The sequence below is a fragment of the Mastomys coucha genome, unplaced genomic scaffold, assembly GCF_008632895.1.
Source record: "Mastomys coucha isolate ucsf_1 unplaced genomic scaffold, UCSF_Mcou_1 pScaffold12, whole genome shotgun sequence".
Classification (NCBI taxonomy): domain Eukaryota; kingdom Metazoa; phylum Chordata; class Mammalia; order Rodentia; family Muridae; genus Mastomys; species Mastomys coucha.
In genome coordinates, this window is record NW_022196894.1 from 71,220,880 (window position 1) to 71,243,709 (window position 22,830).

Sequence of the window (22,830 nt, forward strand, 5' to 3'; positions counted from 1 at the left end):
TGAATGGATCCTGTAGTCTGTGGTGTGGAGATGAGCAGTTATAAGGCATTTAAATATGCATTCACAGGGCATTTTTGTTCAAAAAAAAAAGACATACTGAAAAAAGAAGGGAGAGGGAGCTTTCAAACCAATGTTTTTATTGAACTGACAAAAGCTGTGTTCACTGTCTACAGCTTCATTTTTTAAGAGAATAAAAGCCTCTACCTGAATAGGAAATCCAAAAGTTTTCCTGGGTGAGCCAGTTGCTAAATGCCATGTCTCTGTATTAGTTGGGAACTAAAACTGAAAAAAGCACTCTTTGCAGGCCAAAGGTCTTGGCCCTAAGCAAGGGTCCCTAAGTATTTCTGCCCCTGAATCACAACACCACCACCATAAAAATCATCATTTTTTTTAAAAGCAAGTTTTGCTACTTTCTCTGTAAAACAATTTTTAAAATTGGTTTTTGTCTACCCTCATTACATTAACAGTCATTTTTAGCAAGTAGCCACTAATAGTTATTGTTAATGTTATTTGGCTTTAACTTCAGTCTTGGGTAAGGTTTGGAAGGCGAATGTTTTTGTTTCTGGTTTTGTTTTTGTTTTTCAGTACACAAGTCACATGCATTTCCTGATTGACACCTAGAAGCCATTGTGAGCCATTTCAGATGGTCTTAACACTAAACAGGAACTAAAATATTCTGTGCCTTACACCCTAGCACACCCAAAAATAAAATAATGTAAGTGGAATAATTTAAGTACACAACTTGTCTATATTTGTGGTCTTTTATAAAAAATTGTCATTTGACAAAATAAATATTATTTAAATATGATTTTTAATGGTTCTTATTCTTAGATACACTGCTTCCATATTCCTCAGTCTTGGTGTATATTAAACTTATGTTATGAGGGAGAGTCTTTGTTGTTATCTTGGTGTACTTAAATACTTTATTGGCTAAAATGTTTTGTGGTGCATGTAACATGTTATAGCATTTATCAATGTGTCACATTTCTCAACTGGATTTGTGCCCCTACATACAGTGGCCCTCAAAGTGTGCAATATACTTTGTATTGAAAAATTTCCTTTGAACTGCATGTGTGCAAAGCAATTAATACTGAGAGAGAACCCAAATAATAGTTTTATTGCTTTACATACCTTATATAATTTCACCAAGTAACTGACAAAAATAGATACTCAACCTGTTTAGTTGAGAGTTGACATAAAGTATGATAGAATTGTTTCTCTACCATGACTTGAATGCCAAGACATAGGAACCAGTGTAGTTTTAAAACTTACTTAGCTACTTCCAAAACCGCATTGTTATATATAGTTAAACATCTTAACTATTAATTAAATGAAAGTTGGAATCATAACAATGAATCACTAGAATGATTACAACCTAAAACATAAAAAACCTTAAGTGTTGATGAATGGGAGAGAACTGGAAAATATTTGGGAGAAAGAAGTCACCCCACCATGAGTATATTAACTAGAATAGATGAACATTTAGAAAACATTTAGCGAGTTCAACAAAATATCAATTGTCAAGTTGACACATTGGTAAACATCCTTGGGAGTATACCAAAGATAAGTTAAAATGTCTGCATTAAAAAGTTATCCACAAATTGTTGTGGAAATAGTATCCATAGTAGCCAAGGAAATGAAATATTTCAAAGGTTTACCAAATAAAGATATAAAAAGCATATGTGGACTCTCCATAAAGCAAATTATTATTTAGGACTATATGTAGAAAGGGTAGATTAGCAGATTTTATATGTGTACATTGCAAGAAGTTACATATTGCTACTTACTGTAACATGAATGCAACTCAGAAAGATTTTTCTGGATGAATGAAGCCAGATACAAAAATGATTGCCGTGGTTCCCTACACAGCAACACCCCCGCTGGCGAATCTATAGCGACATGGCATGGGATGAGGATGGGGTCAGGAGGGAATGGTTATGGATGGGCACAGGGTTTCATTCTGAGTTATTTTGACTTTGGTGGTTATCTCAGAACACTCTTCATACTAAAAGTATTCACTTGAGCCCGGTGACTTTCGCATGTGAACTGAAGCTCAGTCCATCTTTTAGAAATCAGGACAGGAAGATTATACTTCTATTACAACTCACTTTTTACTTATTACTCTTCATACAGTTATACCTACTGAATATTTTACTCTGTTTGTATTGATAACCTTGGATTGAAACGGCAAGTGTTTTAAATTTAGTTTTAGGTTTATGTGCCCTTTATTTTTGCCTACAAAAATTCCCAAAAGATTTTGTTGCTATACATAATAATCTATAATCTATTGCCTAATATAATCTCTGAAAACTTACCGTCCACGTGACTTGAACAGTTGTAGGTGTCAGGACAACTGGAGTATGGAGACGAACTATGACATCACCTAACTCCTTCTGCACCTGTCTGTGGTCCACTCCTTGTGCTGGGGGGCTGATATCTGTAGTTAGAGGAGAAAACCACTCCTAATTTCAACATTCATTAGTAACTTTCAGTGCATATGATATAATCCAATGTAGAACTAATTTCCAGATGGATTTAGTTATGTCATGAACTAAAACAACTTGTTCTGCTCTTTCTTCAGTTTGTAATGAAGCATTCTTACAGAAGTGAGAGATCTGTATCTTAGCTCTAATTTGACTGTGTTAACTTTAACCAGGATGCAAATAATTAGCAACCACATAATGTAATTTTCTTTTATTTTCACTGTTTTCTTCCTTGACGTAAAAAAAAAGTAAAATGTGATTTGATTTAGAACAATAAGGCCCTTTTTCTGAATACTATCAACCTTTGTTGATGAATATATGTCCTAATGTGATATTTACCTACAAGTATTTAGAAGGTTTAATGAAGTAAACAATTTTTAAAGTAAGTGGATATTAAAGTAATTGAAAACTCAAACCTCAAAAGCCAATGTGTTCTTTGAAACAAAGCACTTTGTAGATTGTCAAACAGCTGAATGTGCAAAAACATCACAAATCTGACATTCAGACACAACACATGAGTTCTCCTATGAAGTATCTATTACAAGAATATAGGTCTTCAGATATATGAAGTTTCTCAGTTGGAACAAGCCAGATCTGTCTGTCTCTGTCTCTCTGTTCTCTGTCTCTGTCTGTTTGTCTGTCTGTCTGTCTGTCTGTCTGTCTGTCTCTCTCTCTCTCTCTCTCTCTCTCTCTCTCTCTCTCTCTCTCTCTCTCACACACACACACACACACACACACACACACACACCAGCACACTTCATTAATACATTAATCTTTGTTGACGTTTTCACTGAGAGTTATATTCTGAGTCAAGATTTCATGACTGGCACAGTTACTCAGGATCACAAAGAAAACTGCATCACACAGTAGGTCCTCACAACCTTGCTCTTTCTCTACCTCAAAGTGCAGCTGCTATCTCCACAGGCATAGCTAATATACAGTCTAAAATTTCTTGACTTAAAAAAATCATATATCTCTTCCATTTCACACTCAGTCATTTAATATACTCCTTCAATCCAGACACATTAAGAGTGGTCGCATAGGGATGAGGTAAAATGTAACTACTTTCAGGTCTTCAGAGTCTTTGTTGTGCTCTCTCTCTCTCTGGAGACAGGTTCTTTACCTACATACCCTTCATCATCATGGAAAATTAAGCACACTATGGCGGAGAGAACAAAAGCACAGTACCATCCCCTCCTCCCTCAACTGTCATCATGTCAGCCACTTTCCCATCACGTGGTGACTTTATTTGACTTCATTCCTTTACCGCACCCTTTTCTGTGATAATGGCATGCTCGTCACTACCCCTGAACTACATTGTAATTATAATAATATTTTATGGCTTCATGGTGTCTTTCATAGCATAAAAATACTAGGTGAATTATATCTCTCTCAAAAGCTCTTACAAATAAGAAATAATTAACCCTTTCTCTAGAAACGTTTGGGGAGTAGATTGTAACAAACAATGAAGGTCCTGTTTTCTTTTTTTTTTTTTTTTGTACTATTCCTTCTATTACTAATAGGAAGAAAAGGATAATATAGCACTTTGCATTAAATCTGTACAACAGTCACTTTTGAGGGCTCCCCCACCCCTGCCTGTAGTAAAGGGTGGGTTGCAGAAAAGGAGGAGATGAAAATTTCCACTAATTTTAATATTGTATTTGTTGGTGGTACATTAGTCAGGAGAATAACCTATGCCAAGAAGAAAGGCTTACTTATTCTTTTCTGAAATAAATATCTCTTGAAATAACTACACATATATGTATATATATATATATATATATATATATACATGTGTGTGTATGTGTCTGTGTGTATGTGTGCATGTGTGTATATACATATATACATATACACATATACATACACATACACATACACATACACACATACATACATACACACACACACACATACAGAGTAGTAGTTGTTAAACATCAGCACTGTACAATGTAGAAGCCATGCTAACCCAACTCAGGGCTCTGACCTCCTCTCATCTTTAGATTTAAGCCTGAAAATGTATCTCTAATAGATTCATGGTCAGTGATATTCCTATTTAAAATCCACAGTGGGAGATTCACTCTCCTGGGTGGGTTGAGGAATGAAACACATAAACAGAAGTATAATTCTGACAATCTTGTCTGGGCATCTATTTTTAAAGGCTTTATTATTTTTTCTACTGTGTAATAAAGAAGGGTAAAATTTTTTTTTCACTCAGAGATTCTCATTTACTATAGAAGCACTTATGTGTTTATTTTACATACAACTAGCTTTAAAGCACTAAAAGAATCCTAGCAAGGTAATCTGAAAATATTTTCTTCCATGGACAAAATCCAGGGAATCATGTACTGTCAGCATTTACATATTTGTTTGGCTCATGTAATACCCTCCTTTTAAATGGATATACTCTACTAAAGCCAGTAATTTTTCACAGCTGCCAAAATTACCTTGTGTGCGTACAGGATCTGACATTGGGCTTGGGTCACTGAGACCTTGGGGATTGATTGCTCTGACCATGAACAAGTAGATTGTGTTGGGCCTCAGCCCTCTTACTGTATACAGAGTTGTCTTGACATGGTTTGCCACTGTCTGCCAGCTGTTGCTCACCGATTGGCTGAAATAAGAACAGAAATGGATTTAACAGAAATGATTTAATAATATCAAATGGTGTTGAGAGTTAATGACAAAGGTCAATGGCTGAAAAATTAAGCAGACGAACACAAACGCACGCCATTTAAAGTGTTCAGCCCAATAATGAAACATTTGAATGAGTTCAGTTTATTCAACAACAAAGCCAAGCCCACCTAAACAAAGTGCCATGCACAACAAAATTAAACTCAGCCCAGGAGATGTGACCGCCCTTGCTAGATGCATAGCAGCCCACTAAATGAATATCTGTAAAAGGGTCAAAGCTAAAATCACAACATTAAGTTTATACACTAAATATGGTCCTCATAAATTCATATGTATATACCTTGCAAAGTATTAACCTGTAGAAAGAATAAATGGGCTACGAGTAATTTTTGCCAATACATTTTCCTGTAACAAGGTGTGTTTTCATTTGCATCAATTCCACATGCAATTTTATAATACAGCCTTCTAAAACTACTTATCTGTAAAAGAAGAGAGGGAGCATGTAATGAATATTTTCTCCTTGGTTACATTTGTAATAGAAATTTACATTACATGGTATTGTGGTCTCTAAATGATGAAGCATCTCAGATTCTCTGTGTGGACCCTTGTAGAACTGGCTACAAATGGATGCTATTTTAGAAAGCTGTATCTAAGGTCAAATGCAATTTTGATAAAAATAATTTTGAAGTGGGGACTTTTAGGCTCTGTATTTTTTAGAATCAAAAAGTATTTAAACTTCAAGCATTAAGAGTAATGAAAGCTATTATTTTAAAATTTGAAAACATGTAGCTATCCTTAACTTAAAAATGGTGTAGGAAGAATTTACACAATAAGTGATTATTTGTCCTGATGCTGATAGAGCAAAGAGGCTGTCCTTCAAACTGTGAAACATCAAAGAAGAGCACAATGAAACTGAATGTAAAACTATGGCATATACATTTGCCATTTGTTATTAATCATGTTTAGATCGAGAATGTAATAAAATCCAATGATTTATGAAGTACACCTCTGGACTCATAATGATGTTTTCACATAGCACATTGAAATAAATATCTTTTCATTTAACATCTATAAGCACATGGAACTGATTTCTGAACTTGCTTTTCAATTTCTTGCTTGAATATCCAATAGATTTATTCAAGAACACGGAATGAGAAATATTAGAATTATTTTACATGTGCACTCTAATTATTAGGAATAAATATTCCCAAACCTAGTGTGCCAATATACACTGGATATCTTTAATAAGCATATATGTCTAATTTTTGTGGATTCTGTCTGGGTCTAATGTACCAATGTGATACATATATTCATGGTGTTTCACTCAGCTATGAAGAAAAATAAAATGATGAATTCATCAGAAAATGGATTAATGTGGAAAGTATATTGTTAAGCAAAGTTACTCAAACTGAGAAATAAATAACCTGTGTGTTCTCACTCAGGTATGGAGCCTATACATACATATGTGTGTATATATGAAAAACTTACATATGTATGTATATATGAAAAATGTAAAACATTCAAAGGTGTCTGAGAAAGTACAAAAATAGGTGATGAGAAAGTACAGAGTATAGGCAAAAGAAAGTGTGTTACAGTATGAATATACAGGAAAAGGATGGAGGACTTATGTTACAAAACACCTCTTTAGAAACATAGCAATAGACAATGAATTTTATTTTTTTAATCTTGTTATTAACTTATAAGTGAAAGTTTTATGTCTAATTCTGAATAGTCAAAAGTAAGTGGACATTCTTAATGTTCATGAACTTGTTCTTAACATAAAGCATCATGTTGGCTCAGGTGAGATTGGAGGATTCAGTAGCTAAGACAAAAATCTAATGGAGAGATGAAACAGGAATTGCCTCATACCTGAAAGCCTCAATGATATATGAGCTTGCTGGAAGAACTCCAGGTGTACCTGGTTGCCAGGATAAGGTGACGGTGTTCTTAGAAACATCAGTGACCTGAGGTTTCGATGGAGGCCCAGGGAGGTCATTTATATCATAATTTTTACTGATTGTTGCTCCAGATTCTGTAGGCCACAGACAGAGACAACTTTATTCCTGATTTTGTAAGCAGGCAATAAGGCTCGAAAGAAGGGAACACTAAAGAAATTGACTTGACAGTGTGCAATTCATCTTCATAAATCAGACCAGTGATAAGCTATTAGCTGTTTTTCTTACGTGGTAATAAATGTAGTCTTCTCTTTTATGCATACTCAGCATAATCACTGGCATTTCAGAAGAAATCACGCAACAAGGTTTTGAGGTGCAATGTGTGGAATTCCCCAGACACCATGCTATGTGCCAACTAATGTGCAAATTCAAAATTGACATTAAATGTGACTTAGATTTACATCCAATGCATGTGAAATCTTGATCCCCCATTACACTGTTATTTAAATATAACTCTCATTAAGAACTCACCTGTTACATCCAGCACTGCACTCCAGGAAGTCTCCCCGCTGGAACTTGTAGCCACACAAGTATAAGTGCCAGTATCAGAAATCTAGCACACATGAAAAGAAAGAATTCATGTGACCAACATGTAACAACTCAGTCTTCAGCAGGAGTTAGAGTCAATCATGTGTGTGATTTAAGCAACCTTTGTTATAACAGTTATTAAATGTTTTTTGAAATTACATTACTGCAATTAAGTTGTTTGTCTGATAAGGTTTATTTATTAAGTTTTCTTGCCTCTATTTTAATATCTTACTTTTAACTTTATTTACATTGTGTGACTGTCAGATATAAATGAGCTAACTTAGAATTCAAGTAGAATTCTACATGTGTACTATGTGCTTCACAAATGTAAGGCTGGCTTTTCAGTCTCAGAGAAACCACATTTCAATAGATACAAGTATCTAGGACTACACAGATAATGAGACAACCATACCTTTGAGACTCCAAATGTATTATAAAAGAATATATATGTGTGTGTATTATGTATAAAAGAACACATATTCTTTCATATATAGCATATTATAAACACATATATATTGTAAACACACATATAGATAGATAGATATAGATATATTTTATAATTTAAAGAATGTATTCTCTAGTTATGAGTAAATGGCACCAGTGACCAGTGTAGCACTCAATAACAAAGTGGTATCATCTCAAGACAAAAAAGTAACTAAAAAATAACAACAAAACAAAACTAAATTAAAACAAGAAGAAGAAATAAACAATGCTTATGGAGCTTTGTCATTTTGAAATGGATACAATCAGAAAGAGCCAAAATCTAGATCTTTTTTAAAACCACATTTAAAACGTCCATATTCATTGATCATTTAAAATGTTTTTGTTGTCCATCAAGGATTGTCAAGGACTTTGAGAATAGTTGAAGATATGATCAAAAGTTGTCTTTATCAATTGTAAAAAAAAATTGTAAAATTAAAAAAAATCTTGACAAAAGCCTGAATATTAGTAAGACATAAAATACAAGGGTCCTCATAAGGTCCATGTTTGAGAAGTTTGCAGTACCAACATTTATTGCTAATAGGTTGGTGGGGTAGGAAAAAATAGCTTTGAGTAAGAGCCAAAGAAAAGAGATTAAGGCAAACAAAAAAATGAAGAATTTAAGTTTCATGATGAGTGTGAGACTGTTTATGAGATGTGGAGGATTATGGAATATTATACCTTCCATTTCAAAATTTATCCATGACTCTGTCTCATAATTGATTCTTAGGGAAGTCATTATTAGTACATGAAGAGACTGCTATGCTACCACTTTAATTGATTTTAAATGCCATTATATATTTAGCTAAAGGTTGAAATTGCTTGAGCACGTCAGTCTTTTCCATACTATCTCTGTACAATTGTCTTCTATCTTACAGGGATGATAGGACTCACCATTGTGGAATAAGCCATCCTTTGAAATGTGGTTGCGAGTGCATTATAGTCATTAGGAATCTCTGCATTTAAGAAGCATCACTCACAAGCTAAATATAATGAGCTGAGGTTGGATTTTAATGGGATGTTCATTTGAATATGGGCTGTGAATGTGTAAAAGAATTTGCATTTTATTATAGCTGTTGAACTAAAATGTAGCACTTGTTATTCTGTGTAAGAAGAAGAGTAGGTAGGTAATGTGTCTTAACTGCATCCCCCTGTCATTGTGTGGAGATACGGGCCTGACATTAGCTGTGGTAGGTAGGTTTTAATGAGTGCTGGAATATTCAACTTCTCAAAAGATACAGATTCAGATACCAATTAGCTGGACTAGGAGAACTTAGCATCCATCATGATATTTTGTTCTCTTCCCTTATGCATTGCAGAAAGAAATCAGGAGATACAAAAGATTCTGACCTATAGGAAACCTCTTCACTACACCAGTGAAGTGGTAAAGCCTGTCTTAATCTCCCCTTAACAGCAGCCATTGTACAGAAAAAGAACAATGTGTGCAATTTGGAACCGATCAAAGCCAAATAGCTTCTGAGTCTCACTTTTGTGTTGCTATGAGCACCATCATCAAGTTCTTTTTCTGTGTGCTTTAACTTTAGATAGGACGTTTTCTGATCAAGAGGGCTTCACTTCCCTCTCCTTATCCTGTCTTTCTCTCTTGAGCAATTTCTTTAAAAGAGAATGAATAGGTTATCACACTCTGTCACCCTTTTCTCCTTGAAGACTTTGCTACAAACAAGCCTCCTGGGGATGGCATCTTAGAGATTTGACTCACAAGACCTGTGCCAGGAGTCAAAGATTGTTTGACATCATCAAGCATCTACCTTTAATTACTTCTCTCTAGCACTCCTAGTGACCATCCATACACACAAGACCTTTAATGCAACCATACAGTGAAAAAGCATTAACCTTCATGACCCAAGTCTTTCTTTATCTCAGAAAGAGGTTAAAATATTTATGGATGGAGAGCTCATATGAATTTTTAAAATAACTTCCACCATGTTCAAAGAAAATTAGTTTTAAATTCATGATGAATTTAAAAACACATATCAAAAAGACTCCATATTAATTTATTTTCCTTTGACAGAACTTTGCAATATTTTCACCTAGAATAAGTTAATTTATTGTTATTAATGTTAATATTATATAGAGATCTGTTAAAGTTTATCTATTATTTTCCTTTTTTACAAATATATGTACAGTACACTGTTAAATTACATAGACATGGGCAATTGTAAATCCGACAGTTCCTGACTAATACAGAAGTAGAGGCACACAGCCATCCATTAAACTGAGTATAGGGTCCCAAGGAGCTGAAGGGTTTGCAGCCCCTTAGGAGGAACAACAATATGAACTAACTAGTACCCTCAGAGCTCCCAGGGTCTCAACCACCAACCAAAGAGTACACATGGTGGGACTCATGGCTCCAGCTGCATATGTAGCAGATGACCTATGTGGTCATCAATGGGAGGAGAGGCCCTTGGTCCTGTGAAGGATCTATGCCCCAGCGTAGGGGAATGCCAGGGCCAGTAAATATGAGAGGGTGGGTTGGTGAGCAGGAGGAGGGGGAGGGAACCAGGTATTTATTTATTTATTTATTTATTTATTTATTTTTTCTTTTTTTCAGAGGAGAAACCGGGAAAGGAGATATCATTTGACATGCAAATAAAGAAAATATCTATCTATCTATCTATCTATCTATCTATCTATCTATCTATCTAACTATCTATCTACACACATACACATACACATATATGTGTGCATATATATACATATACATGTATATATATAAACATATACATGTGTATATATATACACATATATATACATATATGTATATATCCATATATATATATTCCATGATAAGAGAAGAATCATCTTCACTGGATAAGACAAAGCAAAATATTTCACTTTTTGCTCTTGTTTTTAAACATAAAAATTCAAGAATCACTAAATTTGTATTACATTTGTTCTGTTGTTTATTTATTTACTTATTTATTTATTTAATGTATATGTGTGTCAAGGATCTTGTGGTGAGGTCATAGGAAGCTTGCAAACATTATTTCTCACTTCTCTCTCTTGAATGAGTTAGGAACTGAACTCAGGCCATTGGGCATGGGAGCAGGTATTTTTACCCACCAAGTCATCCCACTTGCGGGCTTGATTTGTTTGTTTGTTTGTTTTTCTTTACCTTGATTTCTGGTTTGTGCACAAGTGCCAAACCAAAATTGTTCTTCCACTGAATAATTATCAATTTTTTGATATTGTTTCCTATTAGCTTTCTCAATTCTGACTTCTATCACCAGACCTGTGATTATTTTCAAATGCTCTTTTTGACTGTCACTCTTGCTAGCTGTGGCAGTACTCTATACTGGTTGAGTGATTGGACTATGCCGGCAGGGGACAGGTCACCCTCAGGATGGCAGCTCCCAGGTTCCCACGTCTTATGTAATCCTACATCTCTCTAACATGGAGATGAGACCTTTAGGCTTGTTCTGGCCAATAGCGTACTCGAAGGTGACAGTTATCACGTCTGAGATTTAGCACCACGGGACTACCATGCTCCCTTTCATTGGCAATGTAGATGTTGACTTGGATGACTGCAGCACTCATCTTCAGAATAACTAGGTGACAAGATCTTAGAGGCCTACCACCAGCCAACTCTCAAAATATGATGGGTCATTAATCTATCAGTCAACGCTAGGCAACCAGCTTTCACACCACTTTGCTCAGAAGGAAATCAATCCTCCCTCTGTATTCTGGCAAACCCCTAGCCCTAACTGATAATCGCTGCATCGCAACCTTTGTAGCAGAAATTGTAGCTAAGTCACACCATCAACTCCATTTCTTTAACAGGAATTATACACAACTAACTATGTGTTGCTTTAAACCACTGAATTTTTTTTAAATATAAGATTGTAAGATATTAGTAAAAAATTAATAAAACTTTTAGAATCACAGAGGTTTGGAGGTCACCTTTGATCTGGATCCAAATTGTCTCTCTTTGAGTAGTAATTCTTTTTCTTTTTCATGTACATTCACTTAAAACACCAGTGAATCATTCTCATAAATAGGTGTAAGTGTAAAATTTGTAGCAGCCTAACTAAAAATCTAAGGGTGTTGATAACTATCCACACATGCCTCCAATAACACAGTTGTATCCTGTCATTCATCGTTGAGCGGGTTTACCCATAGAACCTCACTGTCTTCCTTGATAGAGTAAAATTAGAAGCATTTCTTGTCCTCCAATGAGTTTAGTTACCTGTTACTAGCCATAACTTTATTTCAAGATTTCTACTTCCAGAGTCAGTAAGCATTTGCTTTGTATCCAAGAATACCAGAATTGGATTCCCAAACCCAAGATACAATAAGGAGAGCAGTCTTTCCCATAATTTCAGTTAACAATTGTTGAAACAAGAAATAGCATTACCTTTCATAAAATGCTAATGTCAGATTTTTTTTTTTTGATGCACGGTATAAATTTTCCTTAGAGAAACATTGTTGATAGGATAGATTCAACAACAAGCCAAATACTACGTACCCGTAGATTCTTAATCTGCAATGTCCCTTGGTCTTGGATCGTGGCTCTTGGATCTCTCCCCAGAAAAGTAAAGCCCTCCTTTAGCCAGCTAATTACAGGCAGAGGCTCACCCGTGGCTTTACATTTCAGCAATGCTGTGCCGTCTACTGCAAGGGTTTGGTTTATTGGCCCTTGCAAGATTATGGGTGGAGGTCTATCTGTCAAAACTAAAAGGCAAACACATATTCAGAAAATTTGGACTTTCATGACATTCCATCATCTTGGTATATTGACACTGAAAAGTAAGATTAAACACATAAAGACCCTTACTATTATTAAAACTTACTTTGCCTTTTCAATATCCACAGTATTTTCCATTAAACATACCTATACTACACTAAGAACATATCGTTTTAGTTTGCTCTGCATTCATTATAATTAAAATGATTTGGGGATAAATTTTGACATTTTAGAAAGGTTGAATTGAATTGAAAAGCTTAGTCACATTGAAATTTAAATAAAAATATTGGTGGCTTCTATGAGCTGCCAATCATAAATTGTTCATTTTTTGCTCATATACATACATATTTAAAATAATCCTATGGGATATATTGCTTGTAAAGCTAAACTCCTTCTTTGCTTTTTGAATGAATACTACATATCATAACAGCTGGCGAATGCTATGTGTACATAAGCTTACGTGTTCTGTGGATGATAAAACATTAGACCTTAAATAATTTAAATACAAAATCATGACATTGGGCCTCCAATCTGTAGTCATGAGATTTGAGTGAGTTGATTGAATTAATACACACAGCTAAACAGAGTGAACTAGTCAATCAGAATGCATTGTGTAACCAAATTCAATTTTCACCTATAATCAATACATACAAATTCAGCATAATTTTATAATGTTCTAGCTCCGTGTACATTTTTGCTTATGGAACATCACCTTGTAGCATAATATTTATTGTTTTTAGAAATATTTTAAATGGTTTAAGAAACATATATTAATGTCTGACATTATATAAATGATTGGTTGAAAAAGGGAATTAGTTTAATATTGTGTTTGCTTAAGAACGCACCAGATAACCTCCAAGTCAAACTGACATGTCCAAGTTTACAAAAAGTGACATTTAAGAGGAGCTGACTATAGTAGGAAAGACAACAAGATTTTTCTTTAATTGTTAAAAGTTTGTATACTTTAATATTATATTGTATATGTAAATATGCATATATATATACAAATATATATACAATATATGTATTATGTGCACAAACACTAGTATATCTTATTTAAATTATATTGAATGTATTCTACATGCCAGTATATGATAAAAAATAGTTTTAACTGATCTAGAAATTAGTACATAGGTCCTGGCATACGAGGACACTCTCTGGCCAAGCAGAATCTCTTACATCAATTCCTACAAAACAATATTCTGTGCATCATAATCTAAAATGTCAACTTCGTGTTTTAGTATTAAACACAGAAGTACATAAAATAACGAAATGGAATAAGGATATATAGCATTATTATAATTATAACAAAAAACAAAAAAAATAACTAATAAATATGGAGAAATGAAAGTTTAACAGAAAGTTTTTTGGGTTTTCAAGTTAAACTCAATAAACAAAATGTTATAAATAATGTCATAATTAAGGGAGAAAGTGGGTCTTCATTACCTTTCTAAAATGTGTGTATCAAGTTTTAAATGTAACATATCTGTTTCAAGCTATCAGAATTTCAGTAATTTCTTATAAGGTGCTTTTATTGTCCTATCATTAGACACAACCAAAGGTCAACTAATTAGAATTTCTCCTTCCCTTTCCCCCCACTACCTAAATAACTAGCTATTGCCTTTTGAAAGACTCTGATCAATAAAGTAATTGAAAATCTCCTGGCTAGCAGAAATTCAGTCTCTGGGATGTTATGGCTGAAAGATGACCACAGGTTTCCATGACACTGGAGTCAAAGGTTAAATGAACATTTAGGGTTTTCAGTGATCTGTGAACAACCCTGTGGTCTTCTCTAATTGCATGTTATAAATCCTTAATAAACCATTCAGATAAGACCACAGTGTAGCGTTTATTGTCAACATAATTTCTGAAATATATTCCATTTCTATATGCTTTTTAAGTTTTATTGACTCTACCCATAGAACGGTCATTACATTTTTGTTTTAATTTTGAGAAAAAAGTTGGAGAAACAAAAAAAAAATGAACTTTCCATGTTAGTAATATTTTTAAATATATATTTAATATACATATTTAAAATATGAATATATCGAATTCTTTGGTCAATATACCTTATTTTCAAAGCATATGTGTTTAGGCATTTTCACTGGTATAAAACACAAGAATTTTACTGATGTTAATCATTATCTTTTATTCTGTTAAAAAATTATGAAGGCACAGAGGACCAAAGCTCTTGCCTACTAGGGAAGCCTTTGCCATCTCAGTAACCCTTGAAATGGGCTTCTTTAATTCCATGGCAGGAAATTCTCGGCAGCACAAGCAGGTGCAGTCCAGTCTCTTAACATCTCCATCGACAGAATTTGTCTGGCCCTGCACCATTCCTGTGCTAAATTGGGCCTTGCCATGGATGTATATTAAAAGATATTGTTATTCCATTTATTTTTCATTGCCTTTTAATCTACATGTAAATCTGGATATATAGGAAAGCAAAGTGAGTTTCACCACTAAAAAGAAAGAAAAACAAAAAAGAAAAAGAAAAAAAAAGAAAATCTGAGACTATACAGATCAAAGGCCCTGTATCTCAGAAGCTTTGTCTTAAGAGGAAAAATAAAGTTAAAAAGAAGGGGGAAAACTTACAAAAATGAAACAAAACTTACGAGTTTTTAATTTAAGACAATAAAGAGAGGAGAAAAATTCCTGTTTACAGCTCACATACTGTCTAACCCCTCCCACCCAAGCTGTCAAGTGCAATAAATTAACTTCTGCTGAAAAGAAGATCATCAGCCCCTTTTTCAACTTCCAGCAGAAATTAAAATTCAAGGTACATATGTGCAAGCAAAAAAAAAAATATAATAATTCTAGCATCATCCCTACTTTAGAATGCATTTAATTAATTTAACTTAGTGAATGTATAATTAAAGTTGGAAGAATGTCATAATGTGATTAGCTAACTAAAATCTCATTTCTTGTTTCGCTGATGATATTTAAAGATGATATTTTCTACTCTTCTAGTCAGATAAAAGTATTCATATCCATCAGAATCATACCAAGGAAATACTCAGTGAAAACACAGAGATTAGATTTGTAAACACAAGTGATGTCATTTGTTTAAAATAATGCATCCCTGTAAACTTAATGACCATCTTTGATGTTCTTTTTCTTAGGGGAATTAGAGGTATGATATCAGAGAGAATTAGAAACTATTAACTATTGCCGCTCTACTTATGTAAATGTAATATATTTTCTAAGGGAAATGTATATATAGGCATTGAGGCAAAATTTTCAACAAATCAAATATTCTCCCTAAACCTGAAATAAAAAATATAAGAATAAATAATAAAAGTAAATAATATAAAATAAAATAATAATGATAAAATTAACTCTTTTCATGAGAAAAATCGAGTGACATCTCACCATCAGTAACTTCCAGCTGTGCTTTAGCTAAAATGCTTCCTGCCACAGTTAGGGCCTGGCAGATGTAGTAACCCGCATCTGAACGCTGAATGTTGGTGATGGTGAGGTCCCCCGTGGGGGACACTGAACACCGGCTGTTGGGCTGCTGAGGTTGATTCGGGAAAAGTAGGTTCTGTGGAAAACCAACAACAGAAAACAGTCTCTTCAGTGTTTGTCACTCTGCAAGGAAAGTTTCATTAACTACAATAACCATTATGGGAATGTGGCTGGAAAAAATCAAATGTATAGATTTAAAAGCACGTGGTACTGAAATGTCTACATGTACCACAATGGGTTAAACTGGGAAATATTTTCCAAGTCATAAACTGTAAGCTACAAAGTAAGCATGTTCTAGTTGAAGGAACAACCATCTGCAGTTCTTAAAATTAGGACTTTCAAGTTTAAATTTGGATTTGAACATAATTCATGCAGTTTTATAGCCCATATCATGCCAACACACAGATCTGTAAGACATTGCCCGAATCAGGATCATTAACATAATTTTATATCAACTATTTACTCCTTAGTGTTTGCTAGTTATATATTTCAGCTTTGAAATTTAGTTTCTGCATCTTTAAAATAACTAGGCAAAATACTACTCATATGACTTCGTTCCAGGCATTTAAAGATGCTGACTGTAAGGCTAAGTACAGTGGAACCTTATACAGTAACAAAAGATGTCAAATATCATTGCTGTTGACCAATTTGAATATATTAGGACAAGTTCTAATAACATATATACTGTAGACTGACCAAGCGAAGCTTCTACTTCTAATTTTTCCTAAGTCAACCATACCAGCTTCTGAAAGAGCTATGAAAAAAAAATGCTAAAATCTAAGCAAAGGTAAGACAATTCTTTAAAATAAACGAAGGCTGCAGCATGGCTCTGAAAGTATGCATGTAACCTCTCTAACCTTCAAAGTATTACTTTTTTAAAAAATAGTTTCTTATACACTTCACTAATGCCCGCCACACAACTAATACAGTCCAATCACAAACCTTTAAAGTTCCTCTATCAGCCCCGGATCATTAATTTGGATGACCTGTGTTGTTTTACTGTTGCTCAATTAAGAAAAACATGTGGAAACAATAAATCATACTGAGGTATGTTTCTAGCTGCATTATAAATAAGGACATATCAATTTTTTATGTTGTATTTACTTACAAAAAAAGCATTAGAACCCTCTGGGATCTCTTTTGCAATATGGTAATTAATTTTCCAAGTTTGTAATTAAACAATTTCAGTAAGTTGAAATCAGGAGGTAATAACATTCAATTAAAGGCACAAGACACATTTTCACCTTAAAATATTTTTACCCTTGAAGTAATGCCAGTGGACGAGGATAAAATAGGGTATTAACACTTTTCAATTACACTAAATGACTTTAATCCGGCAAATGATGTCCTACTTTAATTAGAAGCTCTTCTCTTTATTGCGACATGATGGATGTCCACTTTATGAGATTCAAGTGAGACACTACAAGCCCACTTTACATAAACATTACCATGCTATTAAATGCTGTCTAAAAGGAGCAATGTTTGTGAGCATGACAGGAATATAATTTCAAAATGCTATTGCCCTCTTCAGAAAGTAACATTAGTATATAATGCAAGGCATTTTCATATACTTGAAAGATAATTTGAGAACAAACTGAATCTCCTGTGGAATCCAAATATATTACAGTTATAAAACTTCTGAAAGAGAAGGGTCTAAATTTTAAGGGCAATTGAAAATTATACAATAACTCAAAGTGCACACTTTCCTACAATTAGCCATTAGAATACTAATTTACATTGCACTAATCCATCAGATGGCCTAATTCTCCCTGGGATCCCTTCCTCTACAATGTAATATCATTCCACTTTCTAAATGATTCATTGACATGGAAGGTGGCATTTGATTGACTTTAATCCATCATCTATATTCCCAGGTTGTATGGCACAGGCAAAAGAAATGGATTACAAGTGAAGCCCAGGAACTCTGCAGAGTTCTAGAAGTGTTTGAACATCATATTAGTAGTAATTGGCACTATCAGCATGTATTGAGGAATGTGGATCATTAAGTTCAGGGTTTGTTCTCTTTCTACTGATGGACAGAGACAGATTACTGTAAGAGTTGAATACTGGAAGCAGGAAGACTGAACTTTTTTGATAACATCTAAATTCATTAAATGAAAGTTACAGTCTGTTCAAAATTTCACTACTATTCTTAATCTCTCATGCTCTCCACTCTCCTAGGGAAGATAATGGTGAAAGAAATATTATTATATCTAATACTGTAAGCAAACCAATGCACATAACAGCAATCATTATGTATCATTATTAATATCTTTAGGATATTATTTACTTTGTCAGACAATATGGAGTGATGCTTCAAATCTTCTAATAATTACTATGCAACATCATTGATTGTTATGTTAGATATCTTCTGTTCACAGAGAACCAGTGTTTGTTTTAAGTTATGTACTTTAGAGCTATCTATATTAGGGATATTATTTGTATATGTATGAATTCATTTTAACCAACAGCTATCTTTAATTATTGAAAAGATGTGATTTTTTTATAGCATGTGTTATAATTCTATTTGAAATAAACTTTTTCAGTGAAGAGTCAAAGAACTTCTGAGGAGAAATTCATCTCTTTCAAAGTCTTCAGAAGGTGTGTCAATATCAACTATTGGCATTTGGATAACTTCCTTTATCTTCACCCCTCAAAAAAAAATTACCAGAAGTTGGAGCGGCAAGTAACCATTTGAGAAAGAACACTGAGTGCTTCTTTTCTGAGAAATGAATGCCTTCTTGAGTTAATTATAGAGCCCTCAGAATGAACAGACAGCTCATTTCAAGAGGGATGTGGAGACATGTTCTTAGTCTAGGTTTCTTAATGTTTCATCTGCTTCAAGCTGGAAGTTTGTATTGGCTGAACCTAGAAGCTAAGCACTTGAGAAAATTAACGTGTCCAGTTGAGTTTTCCAAAAGACTTTGAGAGATGATTTTACCCAGAAGGATCACAGCAAAAACAAGATAGTGGTTTCCTGTGTAAAATGTGTTGTTTCCTGTCTAATTTTATTATGAAGAACTCCGGGGGGGGGGGAAGGAAGAATGGAATTCCTCCATTATTAAATGAGCATGTGCTTAAGTTTGTGATCTTTTTCTACTGCCCAGACAGAGGCTTGAAACTAGATTCTATGGCAATTAATACTGGAGTTTTAAAATGCTATTTCTTCTGTTTTATGCTAAGAGCTATTCTAGGCATTTCATATGTGAGACTTCATTTAATCATACTATGCCATCAGATGCAAGAAAGCAACATGACCATTGTTGTCAGAAGTTTTCAATATCTTTGTTAGTTGGGGTTTCAACAATTTTATTTTTATTTTATGTTAGATGCAGGATTTAGAAAAAAATAACCCTGGCAAATAAAGAGTGCTCTATTGGAACACTTGACATCCAGTTATTTTAGAATCATTTCTTTCTCAGAAATAACATACAGTGAGCATTGATAGGAGGAGAAGACAGGTTCTGAGGGTCACTGAGAGAGGAGAAGTTCAGAGATGTCAGAAAAGCAGTCATGCCCCCACTCACCTGGCTGCCTTCCTTCTGCCAAAAAACAGCTGGCTGTGGGTTTCCTTTAGTTTCACAGGGGAATGTCACTGTCCGGCCCTGAGCAATGATCTGATCTCTTGGCCTAACCACAAACTGTGGAGGAGCTAGAATTTGAAAGGAAAAGACAGAGTAAACATCAACCTTTGACAACAAAGAAAAAGATATCAAAGAGGAAAATCTGACCCTGGGTGGCTGGCTCAACATTGGAGCCAGAGCAAGGCTATGTGACCTTACTTACTTTAGTGAATTTCTCACAACACAAAGGAAAAGAAAGAACAAACTCTCAAAGATGTCAAAGAAATGAGGTTATTAGCAGAAATACTTTAAATAGTGTACATTAGCATTCTGCATTTCAGCCACTTGCTTAGGAAAATAGATACCTCATAATTCTAAAATTCACGAGACAAAATGTCATTGACAATTTAGAACTATATATTTAATCGGTCACCATGAAAGGGTCAGTATCTTAAGCAACTATCTTCTCAAAAGTCAATGTATTAGCAAGCACAATTCTTTATAGTGTTTTCAGGACATTATATGAGATCCTGAAGTCACAATAAAGTTTAAATGTTATCCTGATTCTTATCAAGCATTTTAATACTCAAGGCTTGATGCATCCAAACCAATGAAGTACTGGAGAGATGAGGACTACATTCGAAGGTAACTGATAATATAAGCACATGAATTGAAACAGTTTATTCATTTTGAATAACTTTATTTCAGTAGGCAGTAAACAGGCTATTAGGACATTCTGATGGGCACTATAAAGTTGGAAATATAAAGCTCAAGAGGTCCATGGCCTTATGAAAAAAAAACAAATAAAACATAATAATAGTGATGTAAACAAAACACACCCCCAAGAGTGATGACAAACGTGGTGAGTTCAGAGAGTCTTTTAGAACACCACAGAAGGTAACTTCAGTTATGCAGCATATAGCATATGGCATGAGAACTGAGAGAGGCAATCTCCTGTATGATGGCAGCTTTGAAAAGTCTTTGAAAGAGCATCATTGGGACAGTGGAATGTTGAACCCTTTCCACATCTGGTGCTCACTGCAGACTGTAAAAGCAAGAGCACATCTACTACAATGTTGTGAGGTGGGGAAGAAGAGAAGATTAAAATCATTAACTAGGCGGAAACAAAGAATCCCGCCATGCTGCCAACCCTACTGTGGATATCCATAATCTGAATGGCAGCTCCAGAGGGAACTTTCCAGAAACTGTAACAGTTGAGTGAAGATGAAAAACATGAGAAACATTTAATCAGTAAAGTCAGGCATATGGTTAGGAGATGAGTAGAATGATGTAGGTAAAGATGATGACCCCAAGAAGGAGTGACTTTATTAGAAAAGGAAAGAGATGGAAATTAAATCCTAAAGATGCTCACAATTGGAGTAGGTCTAAAGATCAGAGAGTGAGAAGCACTAGAGAATATCCAGAGACTTTCACAAGGAAATCTTCACACTATGCACTTCCAGGGGAAGCATGGTCCTATCCCATGACTATTAGATTAGCTCTTTCTATTTTAAAGATGTTAATTAGACAAGAAACTTAAAACTAATAAAACAATTTCAAAACTTCCCCAATTTGTAGAATTGGGTGCAGACAGAACATAAACATAAAAAGTGGACACTGGAGAATTTTAACAATATGTGATGTCCAATAAGGGCAGACCCAAAGGGGAATTAGAAAAGGATATCCCCTAAAACACACTGCCAAGTATACATCCTAACTGAAATTCTACCATTGTATAAAGAGCATAGTTTTGTTAAAGGAAAAAAAAATAAATGATGCTTATTTAGAATTAAATATTTTGTATTCTGTTATAGTTCCTCTTTAGCCAACTCATCCAACATATAGTTTGGAGACAGAGGGGAGAAATTATTTAAGTTGAATTTTTATAACTGTTGATTATGGATGACTCATTCTAACTGCATGAAGAAAGCAAATCCATGGGTCTATTTGAGGAGTCCTGTTATGTGGCTTTTTTACTTTTCAGGAGTGTACATGATTCTCACAAGTTCTTGATATTTCTATACTATTAAACTGAATTGGAAGACGCATTGATGTCTGTTTTTAATAGGAAAATTGCTTAAATCAATTTTATATAATTATGTCAGAAAATCATTAAAAACAGAAAAATGCCCATTTTCTTTCTTTCTTTCTTTTCTTTTTTTCTTCCTTTCTTTCTTCCCCTTTTCTTTCTTTCTTTCTTTTTTTGAGACAGGGTTTTATTCAGGAGCACTGGCTGTCCTAATTTTTTTTTTTTGTACACCGGTCCAATCTCAAACTCATAGATCCAACCATTTCTTCTTCCTGGGTGCTAGGATTAATGGTGTGTGCCTCATTGCTTGGCTTCAAAAGTGTCCATTTATGCAGGGGACATGAAAATTTGAGATGTTTACCATGAAAAACATTAACATTTGTTCTGTATTACTTATGCTTTGCCATTTTCTATAATAGATATGTATTTTAATAAATAAGCAGGAGAGGGTAGGGTGGCAGGCATGGGGAGTGGGGAGGCAGCTGGGGTGTGTTTTTGGTTTTTTTTTGTTTGTTTGTTTCTTTGTTGTTTAGAGGGGAAACTGGGAAGAGAGAAATTTACATGTAAGTAAAGAAAATATCTAATAAAAAATAAATAAATATGTAAGAATCAGTGTAAAAGTATTTGTTCTGCAAACCCAATAAGGAAAAATTAATAATGTCAACAAACATATTGCCTTCCTGAGAGGTGCTGTGTAGTTTAATTGGCATCTTCTCTTCAAAATGCAAAAACTCACTTAATCAAAATCAGTAATGTAGCACACTAAAAATAAAAAAAGCCCCTGATTTAGCATATTACATCATGTGAACTTCTTGATATTGGAAAGACTTTAAGTTGTCCCAAATAAATACTGTTAGAAGTTTGCAGATGTAGGAGATCTCACTAGTACTGCTTTATTTAAATTTTAGTCATAATAATCAATACAAAGTATGATAGAGTTACCAAATTAGAATGTGTAAAAGCCTATCATAACCTATCATTTACTTAT

The 22,830-nt window shown here is 34.2% G+C and overlaps 1 protein-coding gene across 15 annotated transcripts in view; it reads right to left on the reverse strand.

Annotated features, from left to right (window-relative positions):
- The window catches only part of Robo2 (roundabout guidance receptor 2), a 1,164,975-nt gene that overhangs the window by 76,671 nt on the left and 1,065,474 nt on the right, over positions 1 to 22,830 (reverse strand). For all 15 annotated transcript variants that reach the window (XM_031364257.1, XM_031364250.1, XM_031364255.1 and 12 more), the window contains 7 exons: positions 19,778 to 19,902; positions 16,155 to 16,326; positions 12,564 to 12,769; positions 7,541 to 7,622; positions 6,984 to 7,146; positions 4,928 to 5,094; positions 2,316 to 2,437 (listed from right to left, as the gene is read on the reverse strand). In XM_031364257.1, coding sequence (XP_031220117.1) covers positions 2,316 to 2,437; positions 4,928 to 5,094; positions 6,984 to 7,146; positions 7,541 to 7,622; positions 12,564 to 12,769; positions 16,155 to 16,326; positions 19,778 to 19,902 — 1,037 coding nt within the window. The remainder of the gene's footprint in view (positions 1 to 2,315; positions 2,438 to 4,927; positions 5,095 to 6,983; positions 7,147 to 7,540; positions 7,623 to 12,563; positions 12,770 to 16,154; positions 16,327 to 19,777; positions 19,903 to 22,830) is intronic.